We start from the raw sequence: 22463 nt of genomic DNA, 5'->3' as shown, positions 1-22463 counted from the left end.
AAGACTAATCAGCTGTTTCCTGAGAATGAGATGAGGGAAGAATATGTTGCTTTGCCCATGTTAAATTCTAGCATCATCAACTTTTTCAAGCTCTAGTGCCCTCATGCTTTGGAGCAGGGGCTTGAAATTCGACAAGGGATGGCCTTCTGAATCTTGCTGTCCCTGTGAAAACCCCACTTCATCCAGGGGCTAAGGCAGACTTTCCCTGCAACTGCAGCTCTGGACTTGGGCTGGCTGTGCCAGGTCTGGGCACCTGAACTGACAGCATGCAGATCTGTCTCTCCTGTGCTCTCCATGGCCTGGCAGCATGGACGATGAAGCTACCTAATTCAAACACAGAGGAATCAAGAGCCAGACCTGCAAAGGGGTAAAGACAGAATAAGCTGGGACAAAAAGCCATGAGGAAAAGGAATTGATGCTGTGACAGGAAAAGGAGGAGGAGAAGGAGGAAATGGGACTGGGATTTGCAGTTAGGAGAGAAAGACTGTCTGGGCAAAGAGACTGGGAACCAGAAAGAATGACTTTAACCTGACAAAAACTGGGATAAGGAGCAGGGGTTTGCGGGGGGGTGGGGGTGGGGGGAGACGACACCACACTAGAAACTGGACAAAGAGCACATGGGAACCCGGAATGTGGGCAGGGTGGAGGAGAAACCAACAGATCAGTTAAGGAGTCATAGGGAGAGGAACTGGGATTATATGGGCAAGTAGACTGGGAAGAGAAACCTGAGGACTAGAAATTGGGGCTGGCTAGGTGAAGACAATGGGACTAGGACAAGGCACCAGGGATGGGGAAGACAGGAACAAGCTAGAGGGATGGAACAGAAAGGGGCGATGTTTGGAGCGGAATGGGCAGAAGAATCTGTGCCCCCTATAGGACACTCCCCTACGAAGCCTGGAATGGGCTCCAAGATTCCTCCAAGACTCACCAGACCTCTGCTTTCAGGAAATACCTGTGAAACCCACTGGTTTATCCCTATCCCTCTCTAGTGCTGATCTAAATGAAGGATGACAACCTATCAGTTACTCCATCACCGTGTGGTGGATCTAAAGGTTCCTACCCTAATGATGCCCTTGTGAGGGTTAACATGGGTCAACATGATGAAATTTTTTTTAATCTAGGCAATTAAACAAAAATCCTACATTAAAACAACCTTAAAGGTTGCAAAGTCAAGTTAGGAAAATATAGCATGTGGTCATATAACTAAAGACTATCATAATGCCGGTACAAGGGAGCTCAAAAAAGGTTGTGCAGGCAACCTAAATTCTGGTATTTCTTATCTTTTTAGTGCTTGAGGTTGTAGCCTTAATAACCATCTTTTAATGTAGGACTTTTTTTTTTTATACCTAAACTACAGTTCTGGTAGGTATAAAACTTAGATAGTTAATCAAAATTTCACTAGGATTTGTTTTAACTCTCTTATGGAACTGTAGAGAGAGACCTTTCATTTCCAAAATGGGGGTTTATACAACTGATTCTGAAGCTTTAATATATTCTGAAGCTTTAATATATATAAAATATAGCTGCAACTATGTTAATTATTCAATACCTTGCCTGCTGCAACTTTGGCCAACAGTGACGCAAGAGAATTCCCTTTACTACTTTGAGGTTTTAGAGATGGTATTCTTACAACAGGCCGGATTCCACCATTACAAATTTCTTCTGTTCCTCTGTCATTCACTGCTTTAACATGGATTAAAAATGAACGGTACTTGCCCCCAGCCATACCTGGAAAAAAACAAAAAGGAGGAAAGAGCTTTTACACCTGTACTATATCAAACTGAAGAGATTTTAATTTGATGGCTAACATTCACAACCATCTGAGTTAAGTAAGTATTTTTTTGGTAATTCAGTATAAATTCTAGGCATTAAAGAACAATCATTTAAACATATAGTAACTCCTCACTCAAAGTTGTTCAAGTTAATGTTGTTACATTGCAGATCAATTAGAGAACATGCTCATTTAAAGTTGTGCAAGACTTCCCTATAACTTTGTTTGGCAGCCACCTGCTTTGTCCATTGCTTGCAGAAAGAGCAGCCCATTGGAGCTAGCTGGTGGGGGCTTGGAACCAGGGTGGACCAGCCTATATCAGCTCCCTGATCCCCTAAAATTCCCTGTACAGCAGCCACCCAGCAGGCTATCAACTGCTGGGCAGTTCAGGTGTCCCTCCCCTGACTGCCATGTGCTGCTCCTGCCCTCTGCTTTGGAGCTGCTCCCGGGAGGCTCCTGCTCACTGTGCAGGGGCAGTAGAGGGGGGCAAATGTCAGGATAATCCCCTCCCCCCACTTCTGTACAGCAGCTTCTGTCTCAGCTTGCTGATCTACTTGAAAAGGCAGGTCACTTAGAGTGGGGTCAGCATATTTAAAGGGGCAATACACATCTCTCTCTTCCCCCTCCCTCCCTGCTGCCTTGTAGAGTGTTAGGCTACATTAACAATGTGTTAACCCTTGAGGGCTCAACCAAGTGCTAGTTCATCATTTAGCAATAAGGCATTCCCTGGGAAATATCCCACCCTCTAACTTCACCACCTCAACCAAGCTTCACAATCATCATCATTGCTGTGTACAGTATTGTTTGTTTAGAACTTAGTGTATGTGTAGTCTTTTGTCTAGCAAAAAAAATTTCCCTGGAACCTAACTCCCCCCTATTTACATTAATTCTTATGGGGAAATTGGACTTGCTTAACATTTTTTCACTTAAAGTTGCATTTTTCAGGAACATAACTACGTTAAATGAGGAGTTACTGTAGATTTATATTATGTAAGTGTTCCATAATTAACATGGTCTTATGGGAAATTAATCTGATAAATCCTAACCAAGATTGCTCAACTCAGAATTATTGGGTATACTCTAGTAATGCACATTTTAGAGAGACAATGTAATACATTAATTTACCTTTAACAAGCTTTGGACTTGTTAATGTCAACATTCCAGCATGTCCTGACAGATCCAGTCCAGTAGCCAGCCATACTGGACCACATAGTATGTCTTCTTTATGATCCTCTAAAAATGGACACAACCTAAGACCTTAAAAACACAACATAATTTAAGTAGAATTGATATGGACTCATCAAATAAGACAAGGTTACAAAGTAAATTATTAATTTTCATAAATTAAATGGATATATATTAAACTTCAATTTAGACTGTAGAAGTTAGGTGAGCTGACACCTTTTAAGAAATAACTAAGCCATGTTCTAGTCAAATTATGTACTTTTAATTTTCAGAAAGTTCTCAAAGTACAGTTTTCAGATATACTGTACATGTAACACAGCTGATGCTCTGGAAAGATCAATATTCTGCACAAGTTTATGGCCTGTAGAATGGTGAACTGATATAGTTGTTTGAGCCACAACTATCACAGGTCCTAGTTAAAAAAAAAAACAAGCTCATGTTAGATTTCATTGGCAGCAGATGAAAATGTCAATTTAAATAAGCCAAAATGAGGGAGATGGGATCACTCCAATGCAAATACTTAGAGCCCTGCGCAGATACCAAATTTATATCTGTGGATATCCGAGGAGCTGCAGGGCTCTATTGGGAATGGCAGCAGTGAAAGCAGCAGCATTTCCATCCGCTGTTCACAGGAGCCAGCACCCCACGCGGACAGCTCCTCCAGCATGGCTGCACCGTCCCTACTCCCACCCACTGGGGCAGGCACCAGGCTCAGCAGCAGCTGTCCTTGGGCACACAAATCTGGGAGCATGCAAGCTGCTGAGCCTGGTGCCCACCCCAGTGGGTGGGACCGGGAGCTGTTCAGCCATGCTGGAATTGCTGCCTGTGCAGAGCGCTGGCTCCTGCAAGCAGCAGCCAGACATGCAGCTACTTTCGCCACTGCTTGTTCCTGGTAGACCCTTGCAGCTCCTCGGATACTCGCTTTATATCCATGGATATAAATGTGGTATCCACGCAGGGCTCTAAAAATACTAAAACTATGTTTGACGTTAGAGTCGGTCAACATCCGCATTGCAAATCCTCATTTTTCAGTTGTCATATTACAAACAACAAACTTTGGAAAAAGAAGAACAAAAGGTGATATTAGCAGTGAGACAACAGAAGAGCTTCAGAGAAGAATGACGTAAGCACTTTTATACGATGAAGTTGAGAGACTCAATTCTTAGGGAGGAAAAAAATCACGTTTGTATGCATTTGCATAGCACCTAGCACAATAGGGCACTTTGAACCTTATTGGGACGTTCAAGTGGAATCTCAGTATAAATAGTATTGCAGTTACTAAACTTTTTACACACATTACCACCACCTGAAGTATAAAACGGTTTTAAAAGAGGTAATCATGGAATAAGCATATGTAATCTAAGTTGTATTCTAATTGCTGCCTCATATAAGAGTATAGAATATTTATTTTATTTTTACCAGTTGAGGCGGAAAATACCAGTGTCAGCCACAAGCGAGGCCAAAAAAACCCTGATATTTATTGAAACAATCAGATCACGGGTGACAAGAATACTTGAGACCATTACTCCTTCTTCTGTCATCAGCTACCACTGAGAACAATCTAGAGCCATCCTTTTTGGAACCCCCTTTCAGGTAGTTGAAAGCAGCTATCAAATCCCCCCTCATTCTTCTCTTTCGTAGACTAAACAATCCCAGTTCCCTCAGACTCTCCTCATAAGTCATGTGTTCCAGTCCCCTAATCATTTTTGTTGCCCTCCGCTGGACTCTTTCCAATTTTTCCACATCCTTCTTGTAGTGTAGGGCCCAAAACTGGACACAGTACTCCAGATGAGGCCTCACCAATGTCAAATAGAGGGGAACGATCACATCCCTCGATCTGCTGGCAATGCCCCTACATATACATCCCAAAATGCCATTGGCCTTCTTGGCAACAAGGGCACACTGTTGACTCATACCCAGCTTCTTGTCCACTGTTACCCCTAGGTCCTTTTCTGCAGAACTGCTGCCGAGCCATTCGGTCCCTAGTCTGTAGCGGTGCATGGGATTCTTCCATCGTAAGTGCAGGACTCTGCACTTGTCCTTGTTGAACCTCATCAGATTTCTTTTGTCCCAATCCTCTAATTTTCTAGGTCCCTCTGTATCCTATCCCTACCCTCCAGCGTATCTACCTCTCCTCCCAGTTTAGTGTCATCTGCAAACTTTCTGAGGGTGCAATCCACACCATCCTCCAGATCATTTATGAAGATATTGAACAAAACCGGCCTGAGTACCGACCCTTGGGGCCCTCCACTTGATACCAGTTGCCAACTAGATATGGAGCCTTTGATCGTTACCCGTTGAGCCCGACAATCTAACCAACTTTCTATCCATCAATGAATGAGAGGTGATTGAAAAATTGAAGCGGGGCATCAGAATTAACACAGAAAATAGAATGACGGTCTGGGATAAATAGCAAGGACACAAGTACAGAGGTAAATATTTTTTCCCATCCTGATTTAATAAACAAACCTCAATTTTCAAAAGGAGGGGGCAGCAGGAAAAGGGTAAGAGGGGTGGGTAGTTGGATAAGAAGAGAATAGGACAAACTTCGGAATCTTTTTCTCTCCTTCCATGTAGTGAAATTCTCATCTGCTCACCTCTGTGCGTGCCTCCTCCCCACCACCCAAACTCTCCTCTCCAAAACTTTCCCCTTATCTCAAACACACCTTGCAATAGTATCCTGGTTTTCTCTTTGAAAACCTGGTCACCAAATGAAGCAAAGAAAGAAGGAAAGTAAGACTTAGCTTGAAAGAGTAAGTGACAGAAGTTTGGGGTTTTTGATATTTATTCAGCCGCAACACTTACTTTTAGGCACTAGTCACTCCTACACAGATATAATTTGATACCCTTCTAGATACTTTCTCTCACAAGTTTTGAGGGGAAAGCTGCTGTAATGAGCTAGATGAGGAAAGGACTGAGTGAGTTTGATAAGGCTGTAAAGTTAGTGTGCTAGTTAAAAGAACGAGGAGATATATCTTCCTACTGTATTTTCCACTGCACACATCTGATGGAGTGGGCTTTAGCCCATGAAAGCTTATGCTCAAATAAATGTGTTAGTCTCTAAGGTGCCACAAGTACTCCTTGATCTTTCTGCTGATACAGACTAACACAGCTACCACTCTGAAACCTGTGACTAGCTAGGAATTTTGAACTGGATATTTTAAGTTTTGAAGGTATTGATGCTAAAACTAAGGAAAATTAGATATGCAGTGAAAAAAAAGTCAGTTTCCTTGAAAACTAGCTAACTCAAGCAACACTTAAAACCATGTTGCAGTGGAAGACATGACAGACCAGCTTGAGAGCTGCTAAAATGACCTATAGCTCCACTTCTAAATTAAAATAAAACCTTGATTTAACAATACCAAAAATCAAAGTCCCCAACAGTTAATTTTTGCTTTCAACAGCAAAGTATAGTCTCCACTGAAAGGAACAACTGCCAAATGTACTGAATAGGGCTGACCAGCATAAACGTAAAGAATGTGCTTTTTTTTTTATTTTAATTACTTGAAAATATTTACATAGAAGTTCCAATGTGATCTCTGAAGATTTTTCATATCATAGTTTCTCCATAGGGAAATAACCATATTAAACTCACATTGTGATTCCTCTACATCCATGTTCTGCATTTCTTCATTCAACTCAACCAGTGTTGGTTTTCCATTTCTTTCCATTTCAATACTATGAGCTGGAGATAAAGGAAAGGTGATCTGTCTATCTACTGCTGCTTCTGGAAAATAAAAAAATATTAGCAATGTTTGGTAAACATTGTGTAGTATTAATGAAAACCAGAAACATTAACTTCCATAGCAGATTTATTATTTAAGTTTTTGCTCAAAATTCACTGAAACCATCATCTCTACTAAAAAATCCTACAGCTGCTGACAAACTCCTTCATACTAAAATTAGAATAGAACTCAATTTATTAAATGAAGTTAGCCTTTGTCCTCAACTTGTTTGTGAGCAGTTTATCAGTCTGAATGTTATTTTTGAAAAATAATTTCTACCAATAATACATTGCTCTCAAGCAATTATTTGTTTTTGATATTGAAAATCAGAGCTGCGTTTGTTAGTTTGATTGGACATACAGGTATTGTCTGTTCCCTAAGTATAACTCTTAAAAAATGGTTTCCATTGCAGATATTCTATTTCATAAACTCAAATTTTTACTGCTGCAAATATTCTGTAGCATGAGCTTCTCACCCAGTTTAAAAAAAGAAACACACATAGAATACTAGCACAAAAGAGTAACACAACTGAATCTAATTCAATTTTTTATTTAAATAAACGTTATTGTAACATTGAGTTATTTGCCCAGCTCTAGTTAAACCCTATTTAGCTCTCCAGTTTTACTATTTGTATAACAAATTAAAAAAAAAAAAGCCACAGAAGATGGTCCACAAGTAATAAGACCTAAACTTGCTGGGATAAATGAGACTGAATTATAAGGTCAAAGAGTAGCTTCATTTTCAGCCAAACCAGCAAAGAGTGGGGAATTTTCCCCATCTCTGGATGTGGTCACCAAGCATGCTTCAGTATCTTATAACTAATACTTCATATTGAGTCTTAAAGAACACAGGTCAAATGTGGGAGCATTTGTTTCCCTCTGTCCTGTGTCCATAGTTAAGCTGTATGTTGAAATTCTTAGTCATATTGTACTCTTAGAGAATATATTTTCCCCACTGAGACACTGCTACTCAAATACTGTTCCCTTGGATACACAGCAGCTTTTATGTGCTATTCTGCAAAATAAAATAAAAGACTCAGCAGTACTTCTTTATACCATTATTGAAAGCTATGGCATAAGGAGTGGGATTTTTCTGAGAACGACTCTAAATTTGTTTTTTGTTTTCTCTTAAATTCACAGTCATGCAACCTTTATTTCAATGGAATTCTCTAGATTTTTTCTTCTCATAAGGGCACTCAGATGCCCTATAGCAGGGGCAGGCAAACTTTTTGGCCTGAGGGCCACATCGGGTTTCCGAAATTGTACAGAGGCCCAGCCCCCACCCCCTGACAGCTCCCCCCAGAACTCCCACCCCATCCAAACCCCCTTCCCCAAAGGCCCCCATAGGACTCCTGCCCCATCCAACCCCCTTCTCCCGGTCTCTTGACTGCCCCCCACCGCCCCATCCAACCCCTCCTCTCATTCCTGACTGCACCCCTGGGACCCCTGCCCCATCCACCCCCGCTCCCTGTCCCCTGACCACCTCCAAAACCCCCTGCCCCTGACTACCCCCCTCTGCTTCCTGTCTGCCCCCATTCAACCCCCCGTTCCCTGCCCTCTGACCGCCCCGCCCCTTAGCCACACCTCCACCTTCTGAGCACCTCCCTGAACTCCCCTGCCCTCTATCCAACCCTGCCCTGCTCCTTGCTCCCTTACTGCACTGCCCGGAGCAGCGGTGGCTACTGGCGCTACAGCCGCGCTGCCCAGAGCACCAGGACAGGCAGCCACGCCACCACGCAGCACAGAGCACCGGGTCAGGCAGCCACGCCACCGCGCAGCACAGAGCACCAGGACAGGCAGCCACGCCACTGCGCAGCACAGAGCACCGGGTCAGGCAGCCACGCCACCGCGCAGCACAGAGCACCGGGTCAGGCAGCCACGCCACCGCGCAGCACAGAGCACCAGGACAGGCAGCCACGCCACCGCGCAGCACAGAGCACCAGGACAGGCAGCCACGCCACCGCGCAGCACAGAGCACCGGGTCAGGCTGTGGCTCTGCAGCTGCACTGCCACCCAGAGCACTGCACTGCCAGTGGTGCAGTGAGCTGCAAGGGAGGGGGAACAGCTGAGGAGGGACCGGGGCGGGGGGCTAGCCTCCCGGGCCAGGAGCTCAGGGGCCGGGCAGGAGGATCCCAGATGTGGCCTGCAGGCCATAGTTTGCCCACCTCTGCTCTATAGTCATGGACACCTGCAAACTGAATTTCTAAATATGACTTGGAAGAATTATCTATTTTTTTTTAAATCCTTTGATTTAGAAAATAAAAATGTTATACACCTCAGAAGCTCTGTCATTTATGTCTGACACTGCAACTTTCTTTGAATGCATCATCAGATTCTAGTAGTAGGACAACATGTAAGTTCAGCTCAAACTGTTGTTGCTTTAGCTATACTTCTTTATAGAACATTGAGGTTTTAAAATCTGTGCTTATCTTTGACTATTTTAATGTTTCTCTCATTTTTGCTCCCCAATCTTTAATAAATGTTCATTTGTGCAAAGAAAGTTAAAATGCAAGATATTACTAAGTAAATGTAAAGTTGAGATATCTACAAATCTTTACTTCATCGCTAATTAAATCAGTAAAATACCAGACCTAAAAAGTAACAAGTCTGAGAAAAGAAGATGATCTCCTTTCTTACCATTGACTTTTCCTAGCCCTGGAGCTTTATTTTTCAGTAAAGTCACTTGAAGCTGTGGAATGTTTGTTATGTTTGAGTTCAAAACAAATTTGAAATCCACGTGTCCAACCATACAGGCTTTTGGCAAAACCAGTTCAAAGACATGTTCATCCCAGCTGTTGCTGTTGGGGAAAAAATATTAGGTATTTTGTAACACCATGTCTACAAGTACACTACAGCCAAACAAGCAGCAGCATCCAGTTTATTTTCTGCATATACTTCTCTAGTGTACTGAGAAAAGATGTAGTTTTACATTAGTTAGTCTAAGCTTTCTTCATAGTCCCTCAATATCCACATGAATCTCTGAAGCAAAAATCAAGTATTTTAAACTGCAGTTAACCATGTCCATTTTATGTAGAAAACATTGAAAGCCAACTGATAAGATGCTGAATCAATGTGTTTGGCAATAAGTAACGGCGAAAAAGCACAGAACCGCCTACTACCTGCATTACAATACTGCCTCCATAAAACTTAAAATTTCTTTTGAGGCTTAAGTCAGTATTTAAAACAATGAAAATACTTTCTTAAACATCAATTGTCTTCCAATGGTTAAACGGTACCAAAGCATGATAGGATCTGGTTGGCATTCTTCACTGATGGTGTCAAACATTGTCACTTTTCAACAGTACCATGGCCACCTGCAGGAGGCTCAAAATACTAATTTCAATTCAAAATTTTGAAATACATTTGACAATCTATACAGGACGAGAAGTGCTTCTTACCAGGTGCACACTCAGAAGCCTGCACTAAGCAAAATGGGTGCAGCTTTCTTTTAATGAGTCATATTTTTCCTTTTGAGGCCAACTTTGTTTTATACTGAAAGTGTAAACTTGAGACAATAAGTACCCCTCAAATGATTAAAGTTTCATAGTTTGACACACTAAGGTTTGCAAAAGTAGCTCAAATTGAAGAAAAAGCAATTAACATAAAATTAATCATGTTTCCAAGTGTTACGTTACACACATTTTTAAAAGTAAGAGGAGGTTACTTACCTATAACTGGAGGTTCTTCAAGATGAATGGTTCCTATCTGTATTCTACTGAGGGGTTATGCACATGCTCCATGTGCCCGGAGCCAGAGCTTTTAAAAGTAGTAGTGTCCGTTGGTCCACGCATGTGCCCTGCCACCGTCTTATGGTTTTGACTGAGGCAATAAAGGGCAGGGCAGACTAACTGCACCCTCAATTCCTTCTCCACCACAAATCTACCAGATCCGCAGCAGAAAGGAAAGGAGGGTGGGACCGGAATACAGATAGGGACCACACATCTCGAAGAGCCTCCACTTCTTTGAATGATGGTCCCTATTGTATTTCACCGAGGGTGATTAACAAGCAGCACCTACGGAGGAGCAGGGTACAAGAAAGATGGCACCATGGAACAGAGAACCACTAGACAGAACAAGGCATCCGTTGCAGAGTCATGCATCAGTGCATAATAGGAAGAGAAGATGTGTACTGAACTCCACATGGCTGACTTACATATGTCCATAAGAGACACATTGTGAAGTGCAGTCGTAGTTGATGCTTGCACTGTCGTGGTGTGGGCCCATATCCCACAGGGTGGAGACAGCCCTGATAAAGCATAATGCACCCAAAAACCCACTTTGAAACTCTGAGTGGAGATGGCCTGCGCCTTAATTTTTTCCACTATGGTAACAAATAGCTTCAGAGGCTTCGGGAACAGCCTCTTCCTCTGCAGATAAAAGGCTAGGACGCTAAGGGAGTGAAAACATCATTCCTCCTCTGAAGCATGTGGCTTTGGAAAGAAGGCAGATAAATGTATGGGGTGGTTGAGGTGAAAGCAGGAAGCCACTTTCAGAAGAAATCTAGGATGTAAATGCAGGGAAACTTTGTCCTTATGGAACATGGTGAAAGGGCGGTTTGTCAGTTCAGGAGACTCGGGGGAAAATTCGTGCCTCCCCAGAGTCAACGGCGCACAGTACATGGACAGAACTGGAAATTGCCTCAGAACCAATGATTAACAGGACTTTGGCAGAACCGGTGCAGAAGGGGCATGCCGCTCAGGAGCTGGGCCAGCAGATTCAGCGTGCAGTGCAACATTTTGTCATGCTTGTGGGCTTTGGAACATCACTTCTCCATGGCTGGAACTTATGGCCAATGCAGTGTCTTTCTTGGTCCTTGAGGAAGACTTACTGCCATGCTTATGCACATACTTCAGGGGTGGGCCAACTTTTTGGCCTGAGGGCCACATCTGGGTATGGAAATTGTATGGCGGGCCATGAATGCTCACAAAATTGGGGGTTGGGGTGCAGAAGAGTATGAGGGCTCCAGCTGGGGATGCAGGCTCTGGGGTAGGGCCAGAAATTAGGCTTTCAGGGTGCAGGAGGGGACTCCGGGATGGGGCAGGCGGTTGGGGATGAGGGGTTGGGGGTGCAGGAGGGTCTTCAGGTTGGGACCGAGGAGTTTGGTGGGTGGGAGGGGAATCAGGGCTGGGGCGGGGGTGGGTTCAGGGGTGCAGGCTCCAGGCGGCACTTACCACAAGCAGCTCCCAGAAGCAGTAGCATGTACCCCTCTGGCTCCTACGTGGTGGTGTGGCCTGTTCGCAGGCACCACCCCTGCAGCTCCCATTGGCTGTGGTTCCCAGACAATGGGAGTTATAGGGGCAGCGGCAATGTGCAGAGCCCCTTAGCTGCCAACCCATAGGAGCAGCACAGAGGAGGGCAAGCTGCCAACCCTGCTTCCCGGTTGGAGTGCCAGAGCGGGGCAAGCCCCAGATCCTGCTCCCTGGCGGAAGTTCGAGGGCCAAATTAAAATATCTGGAGGGCCAGATGTGGCCCCCAGGCTGTAGTTTGCCCACCTGACATGCTTCCTTGTCTCATGGCTAGGGCCCAGCACAGGGTCCGTAGCGCTGGTACTGGCGTAACCAGACTTGAGCTCCATGGCAAGAGGTGCACACTTGGATTACTCAGGGCAATGTCCGGGGGCAGGGGGAGTTCCCCAGCCTGGATCCAACTGTGTCCTCATGGTGACCTCCATGAGGTATTTCTAAGGCTAAGATCTTGAACCCCAGCATCTTTGGCATAATCCAGTCCCCAGGCATGGGTGCAAGGGAGAGAGAAGGGTGGTTGGCAAGAAAACTGCCAAAGCGGCACCCCAAAGTCCTTAAATCCTAAGAAAACTAACAACAATAAAATGCTAACTATGTACAAGAATAAATCAGGCTCTCTCACTACATTTGGAAAGTGCGTCACAAGGGATGAGAGAACAGCAGAAGCTCCAACTCTGACCAGGCAACAGTGAGAAGGAACTGAGGGCGCGGTCGGTCCGCCTGCCTGCCCTTTATCACCTCAGTCAAAATCATGAGGCAGTACAAGGGCACATGCGTGAATCAATGGACACTACTACTTTTAAAAGCTCCAGCTCTAGGTGCATGTGCATAACCCCTCAGTGGAATACAATAAGGATCATCACTTGAAGAAGAAATGCACTTCCTAACTGTTTTCAGTCCATGTGTAAGGGACATTTATAAATATATTATTTAGAACTAAGCTTTTTACACTATACTATGTATCACTATCTTCTGCACAATTTCTTCGCAATTTATTAAGTGTTAATATAACTATCTTCTAACATATCTTTTTATTAAATTTTTGAAGTATTAAACTTCAGGGTCAGATCTTTCTCGGGCAGTGGTAATGCACCATTAAACTGCAGAACCTAGGAATATATAACCAGTAGTTAAGGTTCATTGCTTGTTGTCTATTTGACCATTAGCTCTGTTCCTCGCATGGGTGGAAGTCTTTTGTGCAGCATTTTCCATGAAGAAGGAAAAAAAAATTTTTTTTTGTAAAGCACCCATATTCCCATTGGCTGTCAAATGAGCAGTAACTTGTGATAGACAAAGAAAAAGGACCTAAACAATAAAATTAGTTTATGTTCGCTCCTTGTTATAATAAAAAAAATAGGAAAAAACATTTCCTTGAAGAAACTTTTTCAGCTGACCTCAAAGCATTATCATCTTTTCTTTTAATTCTACCATAAGTATCTAACTTTCAGTACTGTCTCCTTTTTCTTCTCGTTAACAGTGTTTAAACCAAGAACAAACAAAGAAGCTCTCTTGGAAAATTATCTGGGGATGAAAAAAGAACCTGTTTCCTTTCAGAGAAGCAAAGAAGTTCCTAAAGCAAATCTACACAGTACGATAGCAAAGAATTTTGTGGAAGCCTATTAAGAGACACTCCAGGATGTCAGATAGGTAAAAAAATCTAGACCTTTCCTGCTACAGCAAACTAAGCCAGCCTTCCAAGAGCTTCTTGACTGCTATGGAATTTAGGATTACTTACACAGTTTCAGAAAGCAGTCCACAATCTCTCTACAACAAACTCAACAAAATTACAACCTGATGGGGGGGAGGGGGGAATATGACTAGACACCACAGGATTGGCAAGCAAGTGAGTGATTATCATTATAATGGTGCTACCACTAAGGCTAAAAGGCTAACCATGGAAAATGTTAGGCGAAGAAGAATTGAGGAAGTTATGAGCAAAGGAAGACTGGAGTCTTTAAAACAGCATTCCAAACTCAGCTTTAGCACACAGGTAGTTAATACACTCATGAAGGATCCTAAAGTTCTTTACAAACTGAACACAAAGAAATGCCATTTCTGGGACTGAATATGGCAGCTATTCAGCCTCAGAAATACTGCACAACTGATTTTGTTTCAGGATTTGGGGAAAAGAAGGGGGAAGAAAGATTATTTTGGTTTAGATTTGTTTAAGGATGCAAAGTGAAAAATTCTTTACAACTGAAAAATAGAACAGGGATGTAAGTATGCAAAATATAATTCCTCATGATGAAAGCTTGCCCAGGACACCATGGTTCCTGAAGAACTACTGAATATTTAGTCTAAGCTTAGACGAAGGATCACAGTCCTCTGTCCTATATAGCACCTAACACACTTCTGGCCCTATATAAATGAAGAAGATGCTGCTATGACATGGACATATAACTATTAATCATTCAAAACATTATATATCGTGGATGAGGCCAATCCATTCTAAAAGGGCCAGTGTGCTGAAGTATTAAGGACTGACCAGCTCAGAGGTTCAAGTTACTGACCTGACACAGATACAGAGGTAAGCAGTAAACCAGCTTGTGCACAGTAGTGTATTACATAGGAGCACTGGAATTGTCACACTGAATCAGACCCCTGATTCATCTAGCTCAGTGGTTTACAAACCATGGGTCGCGACCCAGAACTAGGCTGCGGAATGGAAGGGACTGGGCCGCGCAGCTCTGGTCAGCACCGTCAACCGGGCTGTTAGAAGTCCTGTTGGTGGTACTGCCCGGCTAAGGCAGGCTAGTCCCTTCCCGTTCCGACACCACGCTGCGCCCCAGTAGCGGCCAGCAGCAGGTCTGGCTCGTAGACAGGGGGTGAGGGCAACCACATGGCTCTGCCCTGAACATCAACTCCTCACTCCCATTGGTCGGAAACTGGCCAATGGGAGCGCGCGGGGGGGGGGGGGGGGGGGAAAGAGGGTTGCCGGTGCACGTGGTGCCTGTGGGCAAGAGCCATGCTTGCATGCCTCTGCCTAGGAGCCGGACCTGCTGCTGGCCACTTCCGGGGTGCAGCGCAGTCTGCGGTGCCAGAACAGGCAGGAAGCCTGCCTTTGCACTCCAGCTCCACCACTGACCGGGAGCTGCCAGAGGTAAGCCTTGCACCCCAATCCCCTGCCCCAGCCCTGAGCCCCCCCAAAACAAGAGCCCCTTCCTGCACCCCAAATCCCTCATCCCCAGCCCCACCCCAGAGCCCTGACCCCCTCATTCCCAGACTCACCCCACAGCCCGCACTCCAACCCTGAGTCCCCCCCACATCCCAAACCCCTCAACCCCAGCTCCGCTGGGTGGCGGGCATCAACAATTTTCTTCAACTGGGTTGCCAGAAAAAAGTTTGAAAACCACTGAACCAGCTGACAGTGGCTAGTAGCAGATGCCTCAGAGGAAGGTTTAAGAATCCCACAACAGAAAAGTGAGATCTGCCTTCATGAAGGTCTTATACTAGTCCTACGGAGAGGTTTGCTTAAACCCTGAAGCATGAGGGTTTTGTTTTGTTTTGTTTGGGGAGGGGGGGGTTAAATCTCTTCCAAAACTTTGTTTGCATCAACAGGTCATACATAACTCTGGATATTCTTAAGTGCACAGTCTGCTAGTTTTGATTACTAGGTAAATTGTTGGCTTCAATGACATAATGGACCAGTAAGTTCCACCGTTTTATTAAGGAAAATAAATACCTTTCCATTCAACATGTAATCAATTTCAACACTCCCACCTTGCCGTTTCTTTGAACATCCCTCTTGTTCTTGTGTTATGACATTCGTATAACAAACTCCCAATCTATTTTCTCTATACCATTTGTTCTTTTATATACACATGTCCTTTCTATTCATCATCTTTTTAAGGTAAAAAATCCAAGTCTTTTCAGTTTCTCTTCACATGAGTTTTTCCCATGCCCACAATCATTTTCATTATCCTTCTCCGATGCTCCTCTAATTCTGTAATATTGTATTTATTTATATGACTACATATTTTCCATACTATTCTGCATTCCATTCCTTGTGCCTCCTATGACCTTTTTTGGGTTTTTTTCCCCACCATAGCTGCACATTGAGCTGTCCACAGCAATTCGCAGGTCATTTTCCCAAGTTGATTCAGAACTGGGCAAGATGTATGAACAGTTCAAAGTTTTCTCCCAGCACTTTTCATATATGTTATGCATGCATGGAGAATTTTTTTTTCCCCCCTCCATTTAAACTAGCTAAATTTAAGTTTGAGAAAAGCTTGGAGTAGAGAAGTCAGGGAAACTAGACTTCATTCTTCAAGCAATGAGCTAACAAGAAGCCACATGTAGAATATCTGGTTGGTCCAGTAAATTTACATGATATGAGATTTTGGAAAATCTATGCGATTTAGAGAATATAAGAACATCAGAGCTGCCTTACCGAGTCACACCAGAGTCTAGTTTACCCAGTAACCTGTCTCCAGCTGTGGTCCTTGCTAGAACTTCAAGGGGAGTGTAGAGAACAGAGCAATTATGGAGTGATCCAGCCCTGTCTTCCACTCCCGCTCTGGTAGTCAGAGGTTTAGGGTCGCTCAGAGCATGGGGCTGCCGTCTTGGCTAAGAGCCATTGAACTTATCCTATTCTTTTTTGAACCCACTTATACTTTTGTCCATCACAACATCCCATGCCAATGAGTCTCTCAGGTTATTTGTGCACTGTGAGAAAAAGTACTTCCTCTTGTTTGTATTAAGACTGCTGCCTATTAATTTCATTGGGTGACGAAGTGTTTGTGTCTTTTTCCATACATTCATGATTTCATCGACATATATATCATATCTCCCCTTACTAGTCTTTTTTTAAGATGACTAGTCCTAATCTTTTTAGTGTCTCCTCACATGGAAGTTATTCTGTACCCTTGATCATCTTTGTTGCTCTTCTCTGAACCTTTTCCAGTTCCACTATATCCTTTTTGAGATGGGGCAACCAGAACTGGACTCAGTATTCAAGGTGTGGGAGTACCATGGATTTATATAGTGGCATTATGATATTTTCCGGTCTTATTTTCTATCCCTTTCCTAATAATTCTTCACATACCTTTCATCTTTTTGCCTACAGCTGTGCATGTAGCAGAAGTTTTCAGAGAACTATTCATGTTGACTCTTTCTTAGGTGGTAACAGCTAATTTAGGACCTATCATTTTGTATGCATAGTTGGGATTTTTCCCTACGTGTAGATTACTTTGCACTTATAAACAAACATTTAATTTCATCTGTCATTTTCTTGCCCAGTCACCCAGTTTTGTGAGATCCCTCCAACTGCTCACAGTCAGCTTTGGACTTAACCATCTTAAATAGTTTTGTACCACCTTCAAACTTTGCCACTTCACTGTTCAAGCCCCTTTTCCGGGTCATTAATGAATACACTGAACAGCACAGCTCCCAGTACAGATCCTTAGAGGATCCTGATGCTGTTCACCTCTGTCCACTGTGAAAACTGACCATTTATTTATTCCTACCCTTTGTTTCCTATCTTCAACCAGCTCCTGATCCAAGACCTTCCCTCTTAACCCCTGGCTACTTAGGCCTAGTCTACACTAGGAAATTAAGTCAGTATAACTACAGTATGACTATGTCACTCAAGGATTTAAAAAATCCACACCCTTGAGCAACGCAGTTAAACCTACCTAACCCCCAGTGTAGACAGCACTAGTAGACAGGAAAATTCTCCTGACCGCATAGTGACTGCCTCTCTGGGAGATGGATTGTCTACACCAACAGGACAAGCACTCCCATCGGAGTAGGCAGCATCTTCACTGAAGACACTGTGCTGCTGAAGCATTTTAAGTGTAGACAAGCCCTCTGTTTCCTTAAGAGCCTTCGGTGAGGGACCCTGTCAAAAGCTTTCTGAAAAATGCAAGTACACTACATCAACTAGATCACTCTTAACCACATGCATATGACTCCCACAAAGCACTGTAATAAGTTGATGAGGCACCTGACTCTTCCCCAACAAATCAAATAGTTTCCAGGTCTACTGAGACAAATACGGAAACCTCAAGCAGGGGAGTCAATGCAAAAGATCAAGAATGAAGAGCTATATTAACATTTTAGGTTTTTGTTTTTAATTCACACACTTGTCTTTGCAACTATTTAAAAAATAAATTAGAAGCAAGCTTATACTACTACACCAACTGCATCATAAATTAGTCACACACACCCCCACCCCCGTCCCTCTTTTTGGACTATTACTCTACTTACCTATCTGTCTGCAGCTTCCAAGTCCGAGTATGCTGAGCTGCATCTCCATGGTGTTGCTGATGTAAATGTTGAGGATGCCGCCTTTGCTGCTGCTCCTGTTGGACTTCCACCCAGCATGGAGGTACAGTGGCTGAAAATCGTGGGGTCAAAGTCTCAAAACGGGTTAATTCCACCAAGGATGTCAATGTTTCAAGGGAAAATGGTTGGTCCACCAAAAGATCGACTCCTAATATTTGTTGAAGGAGACAAAAACCAACAGGTTTACTACATATACTTTCCTCTCCAAAACATCCGAGACCAAATTTCAAAATTATCCAAGCTATTCTAACACTAGAAATGTTTGTATGAAGATTTTTTGAAAAAGGCATGGAAAAAAAAATAGCTAGTTTTGAAGTTAGCATACCTAAAAGCAAACTTGCTCAAAAACTTTGATTTTTGCACTTCAGAACGTTTCTTTTTAATATCTATTGACCCACTTCATGACAAAAATCTTTCCATTCAGAGAAAACTGTTGTGATGGATGTGGAATTGCTATGTAATAATCTAAAGACACTGAGGTATAATAATTTTAACACTGTTCTCTACATGAAATACCCCAGCTGCAGTCTCTCGATGATCTAAAGCTATTGTTAAGTAGAACTAGTTTATGTAGTGTAATCTTGATGAGACCAAGCAATGGATAATCATAGCAAGGTCAGCTTCCACGAAAAAACTGAATACACTCATTTCACCAAGCACAGAATAAAAAAAGGCTAAATCACACATCACCTGATGATGCAGGGTTACCCTAGTTCTAAAAAGCTCCCTAAGATGCAAACGTGCGTGTAGGGTGACTCTACTCTGAAAAGTGATTATTCAGAGATTTCAACTTACATCACAGATCTGCTTCTTGTATACTCAGTCTTTGTTTTGTGACGAAAGTTATTTTAACTCGTTAGCACTACAGAGCCAACATAGGGGAGAGTAGAATTCTATTCCTTCTTGTGTATAAGAAATCGTTTTAGTAAAACGATCATTTACACCTGTGTCAACCCCAGTTATGGCAGTGAGATACACAAGTGTAATTTGACCTGCTAAACATTTAATAATTGATAAGGATATATGAAAAGGTAAAAATCCAGGTAGTTGTCAACTTACACAGCTGACCACAAACTATAGGCTTGTCTTCATTGTATTAGCTTAAAGTGAAAAATGAGGGGTGCCCCTAACCGGACTCCCATCCACACACAACAGCCTCTAGTTTGAGTTAAGGTGGAGGTTTAAACTCAAGCTAAGTGATCTGTTCAGAGTATATGGTTTGACGTATGTGAGATTCAGATGCTTAAGCTCCTAATGCAGTAGAGATGTAGATATGGCCTACAGCTGAAGCTAGCTCATTTCAGATGCTAATCTAATCACATTACCAGTGTAGTTATGCTGTGCAGTTTATCAAATCACTGTGCATCTCCAGTGTTTCACAGTCCAGATGCTCACTCAAGCTAAGCTACACTGAAGTAAGTCAACTGTATTATCTTGAACTAACTGCTGCAGTGAAAACAAGCCTTAGATATGGTGTTTGAGGTGAACTGGATATTGGAGAGGTAGAGCCAGCTGCTTCCTTCGGTCTGGGGAAAGGAGTAAACCTTTCCAGCTAGCAACCCAATATCTGAATGAAGCTGCAGCTTGGAACAAGGTTAAATCCCAATAAAGTTGGGAGAAAAACTTACAGGAAGAGGGAAACAATCAGAAGAGTTTGCAGAGGCTATACTAATAACCCTAGCTGAGGGAACGCACCTGCCATTTGTTAAAGTCCAGGTCTGTTCTGAAAAAATGACTAAAAATGACATTGAATTCATTGTTTAGCAGATCAATAATTCTACATGAAAACATCTTCAGTTTACAATTAAAAATACTTTAAAAACTCCCAGAGAGATGACCATAACTTTATTCTAGAAAGCCATGATTAATCAATGAATTACAGGAATCTGTACAGAATAAATAATCTCCATTCTCTTTTTTGCCTAATAAATTTCATAATTTGAAATATTTTCACACCACAAAAAGGCTTCTAAAATACACTAGAAACTCTAGGACCTGAAGAATACCAAGTCAACTCCAGTATTCAGGCTGCTATATATGATTTGTCTACCCAATTTTATTTTTAAAATGTTATGTTTATGTTAGACTGAAGTATTATATAGCATCTGTATCATAAATTCTGCCATGACAACAGTTAGAGATTGAATAGATGATATTAATTCGACATAATGAGCTTACAGGCTTATTTAAGGGGTGTAGAAAGTTTAGCTTCGGCAGTGATAAAACACCATCACTTCCACATTTATCCCCCACCCCACTTCAAAGAACAAGCAAAGATAAAATTAACTGGGAAAAATACTGAATTAGGGTATTTTTGCAGCCATCATTATGAAACCGTGAACAAGACTAGACTACTGATGACTACTTGACATGCTTAAAAAAAAAAAACAAAAACACACACCACAATATATTTTGTTATGTTTAAATGTGAATGGTTTACCTGTAATGCCTGGACTAGAAGGATTAGATAAGGGCTTCATGCCTTCCGATGATTGCTCTACCCCTTTAGAAAGGGATCCATCCACAAGTATATCAGCTTCATCTATATCATCACAGGTTCCTCCAATTTGAAGGAAATGAAGCTCTCCACCTAAAATGTGGTTGACATTAACAGAAATAGTTTGAAACAAGTTTATGTCAAACAAGCATATATTTCCTCAAACTCACTTTTAGTTAATGAGTACATTATTTGGTCATTACATACAGTAGTTGCGAAGCATCTCAATGCTCTTTGTATATTTAACTTTACCAGAAAAAGTAAAGCAACATAACCATGCAAATGTTCATTCCATCTGCTAATGGTTATGAATGAAAGAGATCAGCCAGAGAAGTTCCTTCAACACCCAAAAAGACAGCTCAGTACCCATGAAAAAAGCCAAAAACTCTTCAGATTAGCCTTTTCATAAGTATCATACAATTCAAATCTTGCCATAATACATTGATACTACAACATTTCAACTGGAAACCCATTCAAAACAACTCAATATATTCTCTATAAAATACCACTTCCTCAACTTCTTATAGTCAGGGCTATAATCCAGGAAAAATCCACTTGTCCACTAAATTCCAGGTGTGTAGTAATCTTGCCTTGGCAAGAAGAACCTAGAGATGAGTTTCTGCAGATTTTTAAGCTTTTATTAATAAACTTAAATGCCCAACAGCTATAGGATCTCTCTGCTAAGTACCAGAAAAGTTAACATAATTCCCATTGGTTTGCTGCTGGTATTTGGAACTTTTGGGTAGCTCTTGCGAACCATGTATTTCTCACTGTTCTTTCTTAGGAAAATATAAAGTTACCTTCCTTACCTGTAGTTTTATGTTCTCTTAAGTCAGAATTTAAGATGTGAGAAGGAATTTCTTTCTTACTCCCATGCCATGGAGAAAGTTTCCCCCAATCCCAACACACCTTGCTTCTATCTGCTCCCCCAGCGGGCACATATGGAACACTGCACCAATATCCATCTCTACCAGCCTAAAAATTTCTCATCCAGGGACGCTGGAACAATTTGTATAGTGGGGGTGGTTCAATGGCTCACAGCAAGCTGTAAACCCTGTATATGATGGAAACCACTTCAAGTCAGGGGGTGCAGCAGTACCCCCAGTACCACTAGTTCCAGTACCTATGTTCTCATCTGTGGCAGCAGGTTGCCTGACACTTCCTACTGTAAGATCCTGTTTTCAGCTGCTTAGAATTTTAGCAAAGCTTAGCTGCTTGGTCTGAAATGATCTATACTGGATGTCTGCCTCAGGATGAAGTCCTTAGACATTTTCATCCTTTTTGTTCAGGCCTATAGGTACACCTGACTTGTTCCAGAGTAGAGCTCATACAACAAAAGTTTCACTGCCCAGACCACATCTAAGCTGAGTAGGTCTCTTCCAGATGCAGAGGTTTATAGTTCAGAAAAGGGTAAGAACAGACCGATTCAAATGAAAAATATTATTCCATTTGGGGCCAAGTTCTGAAAACTTCATGGGCATCGCTTTAACTGGAAAATTGTATATGCAAGTTTCTTGTCATCTCCAGCTCCCCAATGCCCCTACCTAATGCGACTGCTGAAAAGGAAAGCCTTTTTATAACATAGGAAGTATGTGATGATGCCCCTTCCCATTGGTTCAAAACAAGGGGGTTGGTAAGAACTTGTAGAATCAACTTAAGGGATCATTGTTAATTTGGCCTTTGAACCAGTTGTCCTTCACACATCCCTGTATATTATCAGAAAGTCTATACATTATGCCTTGTTTGAAGGTTTTTTCA

The 22463-nt window shown here is 42.4% G+C and overlaps 1 protein-coding gene across 1 annotated transcript in view; it reads right to left on the bottom strand.

The window, feature by feature from the left end:
* Positions 1 to 22463, bottom strand: part of BIRC6 (baculoviral IAP repeat containing 6) — a 323928-nt gene that overhangs the window by 257490 nt on the left and 43975 nt on the right. Inside the window, 6 exon segments of the mRNA XM_077813548.1 lie at positions 1550 to 1728; positions 2897 to 3028; positions 6552 to 6683; positions 9318 to 9478; positions 18131 to 18356; positions 20649 to 20798. Of these exon segments, the coding sequence (XP_077669674.1) occupies positions 1550 to 1728; positions 2897 to 3028; positions 6552 to 6683; positions 9318 to 9478; positions 18131 to 18356; positions 20649 to 20798 (980 nt within the window).

The sequence above is a fragment of the Eretmochelys imbricata genome, chromosome 3, assembly GCF_965152235.1.
Source record: "Eretmochelys imbricata isolate rEreImb1 chromosome 3, rEreImb1.hap1, whole genome shotgun sequence".
NCBI classification, from domain to species: domain Eukaryota; kingdom Metazoa; phylum Chordata; order Testudines; family Cheloniidae; genus Eretmochelys; species Eretmochelys imbricata.
This window is presented reverse-complemented; position numbering and strand designations above follow the sequence as displayed.